This window comes from Hylobates moloch, unplaced genomic scaffold (assembly GCF_009828535.3).
Source record: "Hylobates moloch isolate HMO894 unplaced genomic scaffold, HMol_V3 SCAFFOLD_5, whole genome shotgun sequence".
Taxonomy (NCBI): domain Eukaryota; kingdom Metazoa; phylum Chordata; class Mammalia; order Primates; family Hylobatidae; genus Hylobates; species Hylobates moloch.
In genome coordinates, this window is record NW_026652280.1 from 755,058 (window position 1) to 768,580 (window position 13,523).

The following is a 13,523-nucleotide window of genomic DNA, read 5'->3' on the forward strand; positions in this document are numbered from 1 at the left end:
GAGCAAGTCCAGCGGCATCTCTCTGAGCCTCGGTTTCCCCCAGGAAAGGGGGGTGGTGAGTACCGGCAGTTCTGCCTGCCCACAGCGCCGTTCTAAGGCTGAACATGCACAGAAGAAAATGCGTAAAAGGTCACTATGGAACATACAAAGGCTACACGTCCAGGATGAGCCTAGGACTGTGATCTGGCTCTTTCGTTTGCTGGCAAGGATGTGTGACCTCAGGAGTGAGTCTCTCAGCACTGACAGGAAGAAAACACCACGGTCCCGACTGTCCCCTCTTTCTAGCCTGGGATTGGTGGAATGTGTGAGTCAGTTCCTCGCTGCTCCTCAGGAGTCCATGCGGAGAAACGCACTTCGCTATCAGGAAGATCACCTGAACGTGCCCGTGCTTGAGCTCCAGGGAGAGCCAAGCACCCAGCTTGAGCGGCCCGACCCTGGCTGCTCTGGCAAGAACACGGCTGTCTGACAGACACGGGCAGAGCCCTCCACTGCCCCGGCCACCTCTCTCCCTCTGACGGGCTGTTGGCCTCTGGGCGCTGAATGTGGCTGTTATGCTTTTAAATACCTCGCTCATGGCTTTACACTCCGGTGCCCCAGCACAGCAGTGTGACATGCTGGCTCACAGATCTAAGCGCGTCTGTAAAGAATGCTCGTTCTTAAATAAGGAAGCTCTTTGAAATGTCTACGCATTAGGAATCGAAAACGTATGGCAGTAGAAGGAAGCTAGGCAACTTGATTTGAAATGGAGACAATGCCACTTAAAATGTTTCTGTAAAGTTTGAACCCATTTATAGGAGGAAAACAGAGTGCATCTACACAAGAAAAACACAGTGTTACAGCAACACACCCGCAGATGCCTTACTCCTGTTCACGGCTTGCCTACGTTACAGTGACACTCGCGGACGCCTTACTCCTGTTCACGGCTTGCCTATGTTACAGTGACACACCCGCGGACGCCTTACTACTGTTCACGGCTTGCCTACGCAAGATGACAAAGGCATCGCACACACGACCCACACTGCCCAGAAGTGCAGTTGTGGCTGAACATCAGGGTCTCTCTTTGCTGCCACTGGCCGTGAATTTTCTTTGGCACAAAATAGATGTAAACAATGCTCATTGCCCGAGCTCCATGAAATCTTTCCAGCTCTTGCCTCTTGCTTCCTTCCACCTCATCCCTATGTCCCTCTCTCCGATTACTGATTTCAGACAGCTCTCCACTTAATGCCCAAACAAGCTAAGACCCACTTTTAAGGAGTCAAAGGCAGACTAATAGCTGAAAATGATACCCCCAAATTTCCCTTCCAAGTACACAGAATTGGACTGTAGACAGATATTTCAATTAGAAACAGCATAGAATTCAAAACATTCTGTGTCCACAGTTAATATCTTCAGGCAATTTAAAAAAGTGCCCAGAACCTCACAGGCCCCGAGCAGCAGCCCGTGGGCAGCTCACAGGAGTGGGCACCCTCTCCTCTCTCCCATGCCCATCTCAGGGAAGGACGGAGGAACTGTGGCCTCACAGCCTGTGCGCCAGGGCGGGAGACCTGCAACAGCACCCACACGGCGTGTGCACGGCCCACGCAGCCCCTATTTTTAGAGAGCCTTGTTCAGCACTCGTCTCAGTGCCATCCTTGCCCCCGTTTCCTGAAGGGGCAGACTTGCCACTGCAGCTGCCCCGGGGTTCTCCAGCCATGGGCTCTATGCTCCCCCAGCTGCACCAGGTGAATGGGGGCGCGTGCCCGCTCTCGCCTTCCCCCGGCCGTACCAGGTGAATGGGGGCGCGTGCCCGCTCTCGCCTTTCTCACTGTCCCTCGCAGTTGCTGGCCGAGACCAGGTGGGAGCGAGTTTTCTAGAGAGGAACTGAAACGCGTGAGTCAACGTCCGCCTCAGCCCACACGCTGCCTGGCGCACAGGTCTGGACGCGGTCTCCGGTGGCTGCCTCACCTCGGGCGCGTCACAGGGTGAGCTCCCTAAGGAAGCAGCTCCGGACCTGGGGCTGGACAGGCTGTTGGCGTTGGGGAGCTGCCTCTTCAGTGGCCTCCGGAGAACTCGCTCCTGCAGCCTGGCCCGCCCTGCCGGCAGCAGGCTCCGTCTCCGCGTGGTGTACGGTGTGATTTTTATGCCTTGAAACCCCCACGCAGCGGTCCCAAGGCACCAGGCACCGACCCTAATGAATGACTTGCACGGCTGAGTTCACCGCTCCATCCATCACGCGGTAGCCGACGTCTGCAACGCTAACGACGCTGCGTGTTTGATGGCGGCACACAGACTCTTTCAATCATCCTCAGCCGCGGGGAAGGCCTCAGCCCGGGCGCGGGGCCAGGCGAGTAAAACTTTCCATGAGGAGAGCTTTGTGTTCGCTCTGGAGCAGCTCAGGCTCAGAAGGAGGGGCAGGTGAGGGGCCCGCTCACAGCCCAGACGGCGGCAGACACGCTCCGGCCGCCTCGTCTACCTGCTTGTTGTTTTAATGACATCGAGACTTTTAAACCCAAGTGCTTCTGAGGGACTGAAAGGGCCGATTGTGCCAGAGGCCATGGGGCGGTCCAGGTGACGCAGGGAGGCGCCCGCGGCAGACCCGCCCCGCGCCGAGGGATGGCCGCTTTCCTCACGAGGCTCGACGGAGGGTGCCCGCTTCAGCGGCACAGACCCGTGGGCACCGCGGTGAGCCCCGAGCGCCTCCGTCTCAGAAGACGGGCCCCACAAATGCTCTCAACGCGGGAGCGTGTGACACAGAGCTGCCCTCGCTAACGTGTAATTAATTCATGGAGAGTCCACTCCCAGCGGCGCCTCCTCACGGCCCTTCTCCACGCTGCGGAATGCAGGGAAATCACAGGAAAAGGGGCCACACAGAGCTCTGTGGCATTTTTTCAACTCTACATTTAAAATAATGCAAGATACAGAAAACTACTGTTTAAGAAACGAACCTCTGTGGCTCGGCCATGCTCAAGAAGTCTGAGGAGAAAGCTCAATCTTCAGGAGAAACAAAGACGACTCATTATTGGAGTTTATGGGTCAAGCACTTCTGAAACAAAGCTTGGGAGCAGAAAGGACTGGAAAGCAAAGAAATCCTAAAAAAAAAAAAAAAAGCTGGATTCATTTTTCTTTTCTTTTTTTTTTTTTTTTATTTTGAGATGGAATCTCGCTATGTCACCCAGGCTGGAGAGCAGTAGCGTGATCTCAGCTCACTGCAACCTCCATCTCCCGAGTTCGAGTGATTCTCCTGCCTCAGCCTCCCAAGTAGCTGGGATTACAGGCGTGCACCACCACACCCAGCTAAAGTCATGTGATGCTGCTAACTGCAACCTGCCTCCAGATCAGCCTTCTTCTGTCTCAGCCTCCGAGTAGTGGGACCACAGGCCCTTTTGTATTTTTAGTAGAGATGGGTTTCACTATGTTAGCCAGGATGGTCTCGATCTCCTCACCACGTGATCCACCCGCCTCAGCCTCCCAAAGTGCTGGGATTACAGGCGCGAACCACCGCGCCCGGCCCCATGCCCAGCTAATTTTTGTATTTTTAGTAGAGATGGGGTTCTACCATGTTGACCAGGCTGGTCTTGAACCCCTAACCTCAGGTGATCCTCCCACCTTGGCCTCCCAAAGTGCTGGGATTACAGGTGTGAGCCACCGTGCCCAGCCTCATTTTTCATTTTGAGGCTTGAATTCTTTGAGACACACAGGATGTGGGCTGTGCGTGACCTTCAGGTTCCTGCGGCCGAGCGGAGGCTGCCACAGAGGAGGCTCCAGTGTGAACTGCCCTCCTCAGACCCCTCAGGGATGCAAACGCGGACACTGTGGACCCCCTACCCAGACTCTGCAACTGGACACTATTCTATTATTGCCTTTTAACTCTACATTCCTGGAAAACAAAATCAAAACCCAAACAAAACAAATGAAAAACCCATACGCACAGAAAAAGTTCTTTCTACGTCCTCACGGGCAGGCTGTCATCAGCATCACCGCGTGTGAGGCCCCGGATTGTGTCTGGCTGCCTCTGAGCAGCTGTTCATGTGAAGCAGCAAGACTCTGAAGTGACTCAATTCATGGACCCACAGCTCTGATTCTGGTCAGGCGGAGGGAAGCCTCTTAAACACGGATGGGCGCCCAGGGGCCAGGGCTGGTTTCCCGGCCCCACGAGGACATCCCAGGCGCTGGCCTGTCTTCCCCTCTCCCCATACGCAGCTCTGCGATCCACCACTGCTTGGTTTGCAGAGGGCTGGAGACTAAATCTGCGCCCCACGCCAGGCTCGTTGTGTCCAGGCCGGCGGCACGCAGAAGGGAAGCCGGGGAGGCTGGAAAGTGGACCTGGCGGGGCTTCTGTCACCTGCCACGCCCACGTCCTGCCACAGGCACCTCACAGGGCTCGGGGCTGCCCAGGAGGTCCCTGGCCTTCTGTCCCATCGGCCCATTTACAGATAGTCAGGGGTGTGTCTGAGTCTTGCCCCTGCCACACAGCCTTATTTCTCTCCTGTTTCCTCCAACCCCAGCTTTTTGCTCTCTTCCTGTTGTGTAAACTAACAAAGACACAGCGACACTTGCCACCCGCTGAGGACACTTGGCACGCACAGCACCGACTTTTGACCTGGGGTTCGTGGTTGTTTCTGTCTCCCGTCTCTGCTCCTTCTCTAGGTGCTGGGATCGTCCCTTGTTGGGGGCCCCTGTGTTCCCCACCCTTCTCCGCCCCCAACTCCAGGTCACGCTTGCCCACTTTCTAAGCCAGCGACTGAGCCCCAGAGTGGCTGCTGAGGTGCCCGATTCTCTTAGGGGTTGTGAAATTAGACAAAATATATATTAATACTAAACCAGCACAACCCACATTCACCCCAGCCTGCCTTCCCTCTCCCGCCGTCCCCATCAAGATGGCTCCTCGCATTTCCACGGAGCTTGTTGGGGTCTGGGCTCCGTCTCCCGCTGTCCCCATCGAGATGCCCCCCACGTGGACCCCCGCATTTCCGCGGAGCTGGAGTCTGGGGGACTCAGGGTTCTACCTCACAATTCAGGTCTTCGGCCTGTGTGAGGCTTTCCCGACACAACCTGGGCCTTGACCTCGTTTATGTCATGGCGTTTGTGAGCCTGGGGTGTGGGTTCCAGGTTCCAGGGACCCAGGGCAAGCCAGAGGTCATCTGCAGGGGAGGGGCCGACCCAGACTCAACCCTGACCCGGGACCCTTCCCGGCCATGTTGGTGGACGCTCCAGCCATCTTCTCACAAGGACAGGCAGCGCCCCATCCACGGCCCCATCCACCCAGGACGCGGGAAACGACTCGGCCCGTGTCGTTCTCAGTGAAGGCTCCATCCACTCAGCTCCAACAGAGCAATAAGCATTTGAATCTGCTTTTCTCAGTGGGGAGGAACAGGTGTCTAGAGTGGGTAGACCTGCCCCCAAGTGCTCAGGAGGAATCTGGAGTCCACGGCCTGGTGCCTGTCTCCCAGGGCGGCGGCAATGTCAGGCCTGCATCGGGGACTACCCCACTGTGACTGAGAGCCTGGGCCTGCACCAGAGACCACCCCACTGTGACTGAGAGCCTGGGCCTGCACCAGAGACCACCCCACTGTGACTGAGAGCCTGAGCCTGCACCAGGGACCACCCCACCGTGACCCAGAGCCTGAGCCTGCACCAGGGACCACCCCGCCCTAACCCAGAGCCGGGCGTGCACCAGACATTACCCCACCTGCACCCCCTTAGCCCCGAGGACTCTCCCCTCCCCTTCACACACCAGGAGCAGAACTTCCTCTGCCACGTGCCCCACCTGCCTGTCTGTGAAGGACTGAGAGGGGCTGTCTGCCCACGGGGGCAGATCAGGCCATGGCTGACACTGCTTCCAGCTGCCTGGAGCCTTAACTGCTGTGGTCCTGGCTGAGCATCGAGGGACCTCACAGGTGGAGATGAGATGGACATTACCTGTACACATTTGCCATGTCATAGGGAGGTGTCTGCAGAGGTATCTCAACCTCCATCCCAACCCCGACCCCCAAAGTGGCACCACCTAGCGCCATATGCTAACCCCAACCAGCGCCATATGCTAACCCCAACCAGCGCCATATGCTAACCCCAACCAGCGCCATGTGCTAACCCCAACCAGCGCCATGTGCTAACCCCAACCAGCGCCATGTGCTAACCCCAAAAGCTTGTGTGTGGCTGGTCCCAGGTTAAGGAAACAGAATGAACACAGGACTCATAAATTGTGGCCAGAACAGCGTGCAGGGCTGGCACTCGGAGTCTGTGCTCAAGGTCCCAGGACCGGCCTTGGGCCTGATGAGGCGTACACGGACGAGATGATTGTGGTCCGTGGGCTGGGGTGGTGGGAGGCTGCAGCCAGACTCCAAGGCCGTCTCTGCTCTGGCAACACAGAAACCCCTGGGTCTTTTGAACAGGATGTGACCCATTAGATCCGAGTTTGGGGAAGATCACCACGGCAATAGCGCGAGGAAAATGGGGAGAGAGGCCTGCTGGGAACTGAGCTCACTCTGCGCGGAGAAGTTGTCCTCAAGTGTCCCGACAGCAGCACTCTGGGAAATAAACTTTCTTAAAAGGGGTGTGAGTGGCTACTTTACAGCTGGCGAATCCTGGGCTCCAGGGTCCCACCGGCTGTCAGGAGAGGCCCCAACGGGAACGTGGCATTGGGCATCCTCAGAGGAGCCGCAGGCCAGGCCCAGCCCCATGGCAGATGCACTCTGGCCTCAGCCCTTCCATGTGTCAGGGAGTCGTCCGTGCACCCCCCTCCCCTGGTCCCATCCCCTCCATGTCCACGCACGGTCAGACGGTCAGGCAGGCCAGGGCGGGGTCACACCCACACCCGTGCAGCTCCAACATCCCCAGCCTGTGCGCTCAGCGACACAACAGCCCACCCTCTGTGGCCCACCAGGCCCCAAGGCGAGGCCTGGCTCACTTAGCTTTGACCTCTAGGACCAAGGCCAGAGGGGCCCGGGCCACCTGGTGAGGCTTTGGCAGTGACGGGCTGGGTAGAGGGATGATCTCACCTGAGCATCACGCGGGTCGACAGTCCCCTGTCTGCTGTGTTGACGCAGAACACGTCCCAGCCCCCAGCACTCCCACTGCTCACCTGCCCCAAGTCCCACCCTGAACTCTACCCTCGCCATAAAGCCACACGTGGGCCCCAGGTCAGCAGAAACACGACCGGGGCCTGCTTCCCACCTGAGCCTGCAGGGCACTCACTGCCCAATCGTGGGAGCCCAGGGCTGGTGGGTCACAGCTGGACAAGGCGTGGCAGGTGGGAAGAGAATTTCTCAGCATCTCCCAGCCGCCTTGGGACTACATGGTACTGCGTGAGACAAAGCAGGGGTGAGGGACTGGAGGCACGGACGTCAGCGTCCACCTCACACAGGGGCTGGGGAGGAAGGCAGAGTCCATCTGTGCTCAGCAGACAGCAGAGCAGGGACACGGGCCCCACGCGGAGCTCCGGCTGGCCTCACGGGTGGACAAGGAGGACAGCAGGCAGGTCAGACAGAAAGAACTTCAGGACGACATCTGCACAGGACACGGAACACTGTCCTGGCCCCGCCCCATAGTCATCATGAACCTCCGGAGAGTGGCCGGGGCAGCCACGGGCCTCCAGTGTGTGGCTCCAAGGGACAGCCCCAGGGAGGCAGCAGCCTCCTGAGCTGACGGGACACACTCCCGCAAAAACAGACGATGAGGACTGCAGGCTCCATGGGACACGCTACCTCAAGCTCACACACACACACACACACACACACACACACACCAGGGCTGCGGGCTCCACGGGACACACTACCTCAAGCACACACACACACACACACACACACACCAGGGCTGTGGGCTCAAGAGCTTAATATTTTGGGGGCTAAAATACTTGCATGCATCCTCCTCAAAAAGCTTGTAGCCTTCAGTCAGGAAACAGCAGGAAGGCGTTTGGTGAGGCCTCACTCCCTTCCCAGCAGATGGGAAACTGAGCTCCCGATGCCCGGGAGTCCCTGCCCCCCCATCAGGAGGGGCTGATGCCGCCCCCACCCCAGAAGGCCGAGGCTCGCCTGGACCCCAGGCCACTGGGCAGGGAGTGGGCACTGGCTCCGGGTGTGCCTGCTGGAACCCGGGCCTGGGAAACGTCGTACACTTGGGAGGACTCACTGTGCCTCCGAGGAAATGAAGCCAGTTCCCACACAAACCATTCGAGCAGAAAACACGAGTGGAATCCCCTCTAACCCATGGTCAGCAGGGCCGCGGGTGCGTCCCCGATCACGTCCCCGATCACAGTGCGCACACAAACCGCAGGGCCAGAAAACACGAGGTGAATCGCCCTGTAACGCGTGGTCAGCAGGGCCGCGGGTGCATCCCTGATCACAGAGCGACTGCAAGCAAGTCGGGCTGCGCCTTAAAACGTAAACACTTGACAAGAACACCACGGCGCCTTCAGTCACCACTCGTCACAGAAAGGCCTGAGTGCTCAGGCTCCCCACATCACCCACCTGGCTACAGACGTGGGGCCACTTCCTTCCCTAACAACCTCAGGTGTGCGGTGTTGGGTGCGTCTCCACGCTGTGCGAGCCCAGGGGCTGGACAGGGAAGACCCTGCACCCGGGCCTGAAGGCACAGTCTAGGGCCCCCGGTGTCACGGCCATCCTGCGAGCTCCTGGCAAGGCCGCCACGGCATTTAGATGTGTTTACAGAGCCGCACAGGGTAACGTGCTTGTCACCTCGGCTAGCTGTTGTCTACAAGCCATTCACGGGACTCAGGCGGCATCCACGATGCCCCGACCGCGGAGGCCGGTCCCTCTCCAAGTCTGGACTTTGAGCCTGAGCTGCACGGCTCCATATTCAGCTGCAGAAGCAAACCTGGACATCAGTGTGAGCCTTAGACCCCGGGACAGGTCTCGCAGGAGGGTATGCAGCCCAGAACCCGCCAAGGACCCCACACTGCCATCACCAGAGCAGATCTCATGGCGAGCACCCCAGCTGGTGCTGACGCCGTGGCACCGCATGGGCACTTTATATCAGGAGGACGCACCCCACACCCAGCCTGGTGCCTCGGTGCACTTCCACACGTGCCACACATGCAGCACGCACACGGCCCCTCTGTGAGCTCACACCATGGCGCCAGGCTGGGCGCACATCTGCATGGCTGCGGGCACTCACCGTCATCCAGGTACAACTGGTCCAATTCTTCAGGCTCTCGCTTGACCGTTACAGGAATAGGGGCCAAATTAGGACTAGCGTCCTCATGCGCCTCGGGCAGCAGCCGTGGCCGGGCGGTCGGAGACTCGTCCCTGCGGACCGTGGGCGGCGGGTGCTGCGGGCGGCCCGTGGCGGGCGGGCACGCTGGGCTGCAGGGCTGCAGGCAGGTCGGCTCTTGGGCGGCGGGCGGGAGTGGAGGAGAGGGGCTGCTGGGGCAGAGCGAGTGTTCAAGACCAGGGGGGCAGCTACTGCTCGGAGGCGCACTCACCTGCTGCGGCAGCAGGGCCGGGGGCGGCTGCCCGGGCGAGCCGGGGTGTGTGGCCACTGGCCTGGGCACGTCCTGGATGGCGGGGGCCTCTCCGGCTGGCTGCGGGAGTCCGAGGTGACAGTGGCCTGGGCTGGCGACGCCCTTGGTGTAGGCGGTGGGAGAAAGGTCGTGGAGCTTGGGGCTCGCACCGGGGGCCGCTGCCATCAGGGTGCTTCTCTGCGGACAGGGCGGGAAGCCGGCCACGAGGCAGGAGCCGGGGTCCGGGGGCATCGCGAGCTGCTGGCTGTAGTATGGTCTTGGGAGAGGACTTAACCCCTGGCTCACCGGTCCACAGGTTGGAGCAGGCTCATAATCATCAGTGGGTTCTGTTTTTATAATTGGAACTGTGAGAAGGAAAAAAAAAAATTACATAAACATGAGTTGTGGATGAGTATGATCAGGCAGGCTTGTGGCTGGGACGCCCTCCGCAAAACCAACAGGGCCCTGACTGGGTCCCTCTGTCTCCTGCCTGGTTCTCCCACCCCATTAAAAAAAAAACGGCGTGAGTCATCGGCTGAGAGAGTCGCAGCTGGTTCTAATACTGGCGAGGACTGTTTTCCTTGGAATCTCCTGCAGCACTAACGTGCTATGAAAGTCCACTTGCAAACTGCAGTGGGAGCCCTGGACCCAGGGGCCTGTGGATTTGTAGGGATCAAAGCGAAAGTTTCAACTTAGATGCATGACTGCATTTCTGCTGCCGACACTCAGTTTGATGAATGTCTGCACATTTGGTGAACTCGAACACACAACAAGACGGCTTTCAGGAGTCAGTAAAGATCCTACCGCAAAGGTGAATGACTGCTCCCGGAGAGAAGCCGTCCGTCACTGCGAAAGAAAAACGCTGTCGCAGAGGCGGGACCGCCTCCACGGTGCTCCTGAGTCCCCTTCTAAAGGGATGAGCTGTGTGGAGGCCGTGACCGGGCAGCCTTGGACACAACAGGGGGCTCCCGAGTTTCTAGAGCTTTCTCCCACCCAGCCCTCCCTAGAAGTCCAGGGCTTTGGGGAGGAGCCTACAGGTCGGGCGCCGGGTCCCCAAGGCTGCTCTGCCAGGACTGGGCCAGAGCCGACACCGGCTCCCGGCCCGCGCCCACCCCAGCCTTTGTGCCTGCTTCTGCGGGGGTGTCGGGAAGAAAACAGGCAGGGCGTGCAGTCAGCAGGAGCGGTGAGGCGGATCCCAGCCGGCATTCCTGCGGTTGCTGTTTTTCTGCTGGTCTCAGGCCTCTCGTGCTACTTAGAGGAGACATCAGACGCCTCAGTGGCTCTAAAGCTCTCGCAATGGCGCACGTAAATTCCTAACAGACGCGCGGCGCCACTCTGAGCGAATGCTACGCAGACAGCAAGCTGTGAGCAGGTTTCCTCAGCCTGTTTTCTCCTCCCCATGGGCTGCACACTGGTGGGCTTTTGGCAGCAGGGTCGGCCACAGGGAGGGAAACTCCCCTCCCGTCACCACCTGGGGGCCTATGCGTGGCCCCCAAAGCCGGCCCACAGGCTCCCGGTGCAAACACTCACCGCCACAGAGGGCCTGGCAGCCTCCTGCAGTAAACAAAAGCATTTCCACAATTCGACAGAAAATATTTAGCCCTGGGCTTGAACCCACATCCATGCAGCTGTTCCCCACCACGGCTGGGTGCCGGGGAGTCCACCAGCAGCTGCGAACGATGGAGACGGCGTTTTCCTGCAGCTCGCGATGCAGGAGCACCTGTGCCACGTGCAGCCTCCCCTGCAGCCGCCCCCGCCCCCCACACAGGTCCCAGTGGTCGTGAGGGCAGGGGCGAGTCATCCGTGGTGGCCAAGCCACCTTCCTGCCACGCTGGAGGCATCACAGGGACTAACCCGTACGGGCCATTCCCAGCTGTAGGATCTCACCAGCCTGAGTCCGGAGGAAGTGAACCAGAGCTTTCCACCCAGAGATTCCCAGTGGAGTCGCTGCATTTTGTTGCTTTTGTGCTGACTTTTCAAGTCCCTACTTTCATTCACTCATTCAAATCTTTCTATCGTCCGCCCTGCACACTGAGTAGGGAGGCTGAGGTTTTAGAGGGGGTGGGTGACCAGGAGGTGCTGACGACCAGGAGGCAGGAAGAAAATCACGGGGCCATCGTGATTACAAGGCCTTCCCAGGACACAGCCTGCAGCTCACTGACCAGGGCCCATAAAGCCACACTCTGCTGAGGGTCGTGCCAGGCCTTCCTGGGGCTCTGCACCCCAGGCGTCCCCAGCCTTTGGCCTGGGGCAAATCCAGCCACAGTGAACACAGGGAGTGCGGGCCAAGCTGTGAAGCTTGGAGGATGAGGCCAGCGGCTGCCTCTGCAGTGGTGCCCCGGGCAGGGGGGAGGATGAGTGTGCTCCCCCAGCCTTGTCAGCCACCCCGCCCTATAAGCGCCGCCGAGGTCACGCTGGAATCACACCCCAGGAACCAGGTCACGCTGGAATCACACCCCAGGAACCAGGTCACGCTGGAATCACACCCCAGGAGCCAGGGGTCTGCGGCTCTCAGCCCGCGCGTTCTCCTTAGTTCGGGCTGAAGGAGGTGCACAAGCCCTGGCAGCGCTGGGTGGCGGGGGGTTCCTGAGGGGAGGACTCTGCCTCCAGCCACCTGAATGTGGCTGCCTCTGGGGCTGCCCTCTTCAGCTGAGGGTTCACGGAGGGGGCAGAGCCCCAGGACTGCCTGTGCAAGTCAGGGGGCTGCGGAGGAGAAGGCGCCCTCACATAGACTGGGAAATCCTACCCACCTCGCTTTACATTAGAAAGTCGAATATCTGGGCCCTGGGCTGCAACGCTTTTTTGAAGGGGTGGCGGGAGGCGGTGCCTGTGGAGGGTGGGGCTCTAACCACCGTCTGGAGACCACAGAGCTGGAGTCATTTTCATCCAGGGCACACAGGTTGGCCTCAGGCCATGGCACCCCCACCAGCTCTGCGGATGCAGCTGGGCCTCAGGAACTGCCCCTTCCTGCTGTTCCAGCTTCAAGCATGTGGTAAATCCAGAAATGACGAGTCCACGACAAAGCCAGACGATGGGGAGCCCCAGAGGCAGGGCCTAGCCAGTGGTCTCCGTGAACTCAGGCCTGCGCCTTTGAGTGGTGCAGGGGTCACCGGAAACAGGCCCAGACGTGGGAGTGAGACGCCGGTGGGCACCCACATCTCTCCCGCTCAGAAGACGCTGGTGTCCCGAATGGCCAAGCCTCCATTCTAAATTAGGCTGGTAATTTTCAGAGTTTATGATCTTAAGCAAAAGCACATGGCTGGAAGGTTAAATTAATACCCTGTTGGGATCCTCTGTCCGCTGCATGGGATTTTCAGCCAGGGCGCAGAAGCATGGCCAGGCACGGGGGCCAGTGCGCCTCTTCTGTGAAGTGTCCCCCAAGCGCTTTAAAAACTCTCACCCACCAGCTCTGCCGGACACTAAAGGCCCCGTGCACAGCTGTCCTGTAAATCAGTCGCCCCATGGGCCAAGGCCGGTGATGCCAGAGAGCCGTTGGGGCTGGGGCAACCGGGTGGCGTCTGCTGCTGCTGGCTGGAGAACACCAAGAACACAGCGCAGACACTGCCCATTTAAAACCGCAGTGGCGCCGGCATTAACCCCCACATCTCTCCAGCCACATGGATTCTTCCTGGGGAAATCCTGACCTAGGATCGTGGTGGCGAGGGGCACACGGCGCTGGGACACACGACCCACCTCCCCAGGATGCTGACGGCCGGCAGTGGCATCGGGATGCACGGGCTGCTTGCCCTGCAGGTTCGGAGCAGGCCCAGCACTGATGTGTCCACCACTCCCAGGGGCAAGCAGAAGGCCGAGTGGACGCTTCGCTGGAACCCCACCAGGTTGGCTGCTCCTGTCCCCCCCACCCACAAGCAGGCGCTCCCTCTCTTTCTGAAGCCCGGGGCTCCAGTCCACAGAGGCTGTGGCAACAGGCTCCGCTCAGGAATAAAGTCGTGTGCCTGCCCGCTGCTCCTCTCCCGCCCAGAGCTATTTGCAGGGAGCTGGAGGCAGCGACTCGAAGCCTGGGATCACCGCATGTGCCCTGCCCACGATGGCATCTTGTGAGTCTGGAGAGCCAGTCCAGGTCCCT

At 59.5% G+C, this 13,523-nt stretch overlaps 1 protein-coding gene across 4 annotated transcripts in view; it reads right to left on the reverse strand.

Annotated features, from left to right (window-relative positions):
- Window positions 1–13,523, reverse strand: part of NFATC1 (nuclear factor of activated T cells 1) — a 123,389-nt gene that overhangs the window by 30,415 nt on the left and 79,451 nt on the right. For 2 of the 4 annotated variants that reach the window (XM_032152028.2, XM_032152027.2), the window contains exon 9: window positions 9,419–9,801. In XM_032152028.2, coding sequence (XP_032007919.1) covers window positions 9,419–9,801 — 383 coding nt within the window. Of the gene's footprint in view, window positions 1–9,111; window positions 9,802–13,523 lie in introns of all 4 variants that reach the window. The other 2 variants (XM_032152026.1, XM_032152025.2) reach the window with 1 other exon arrangement.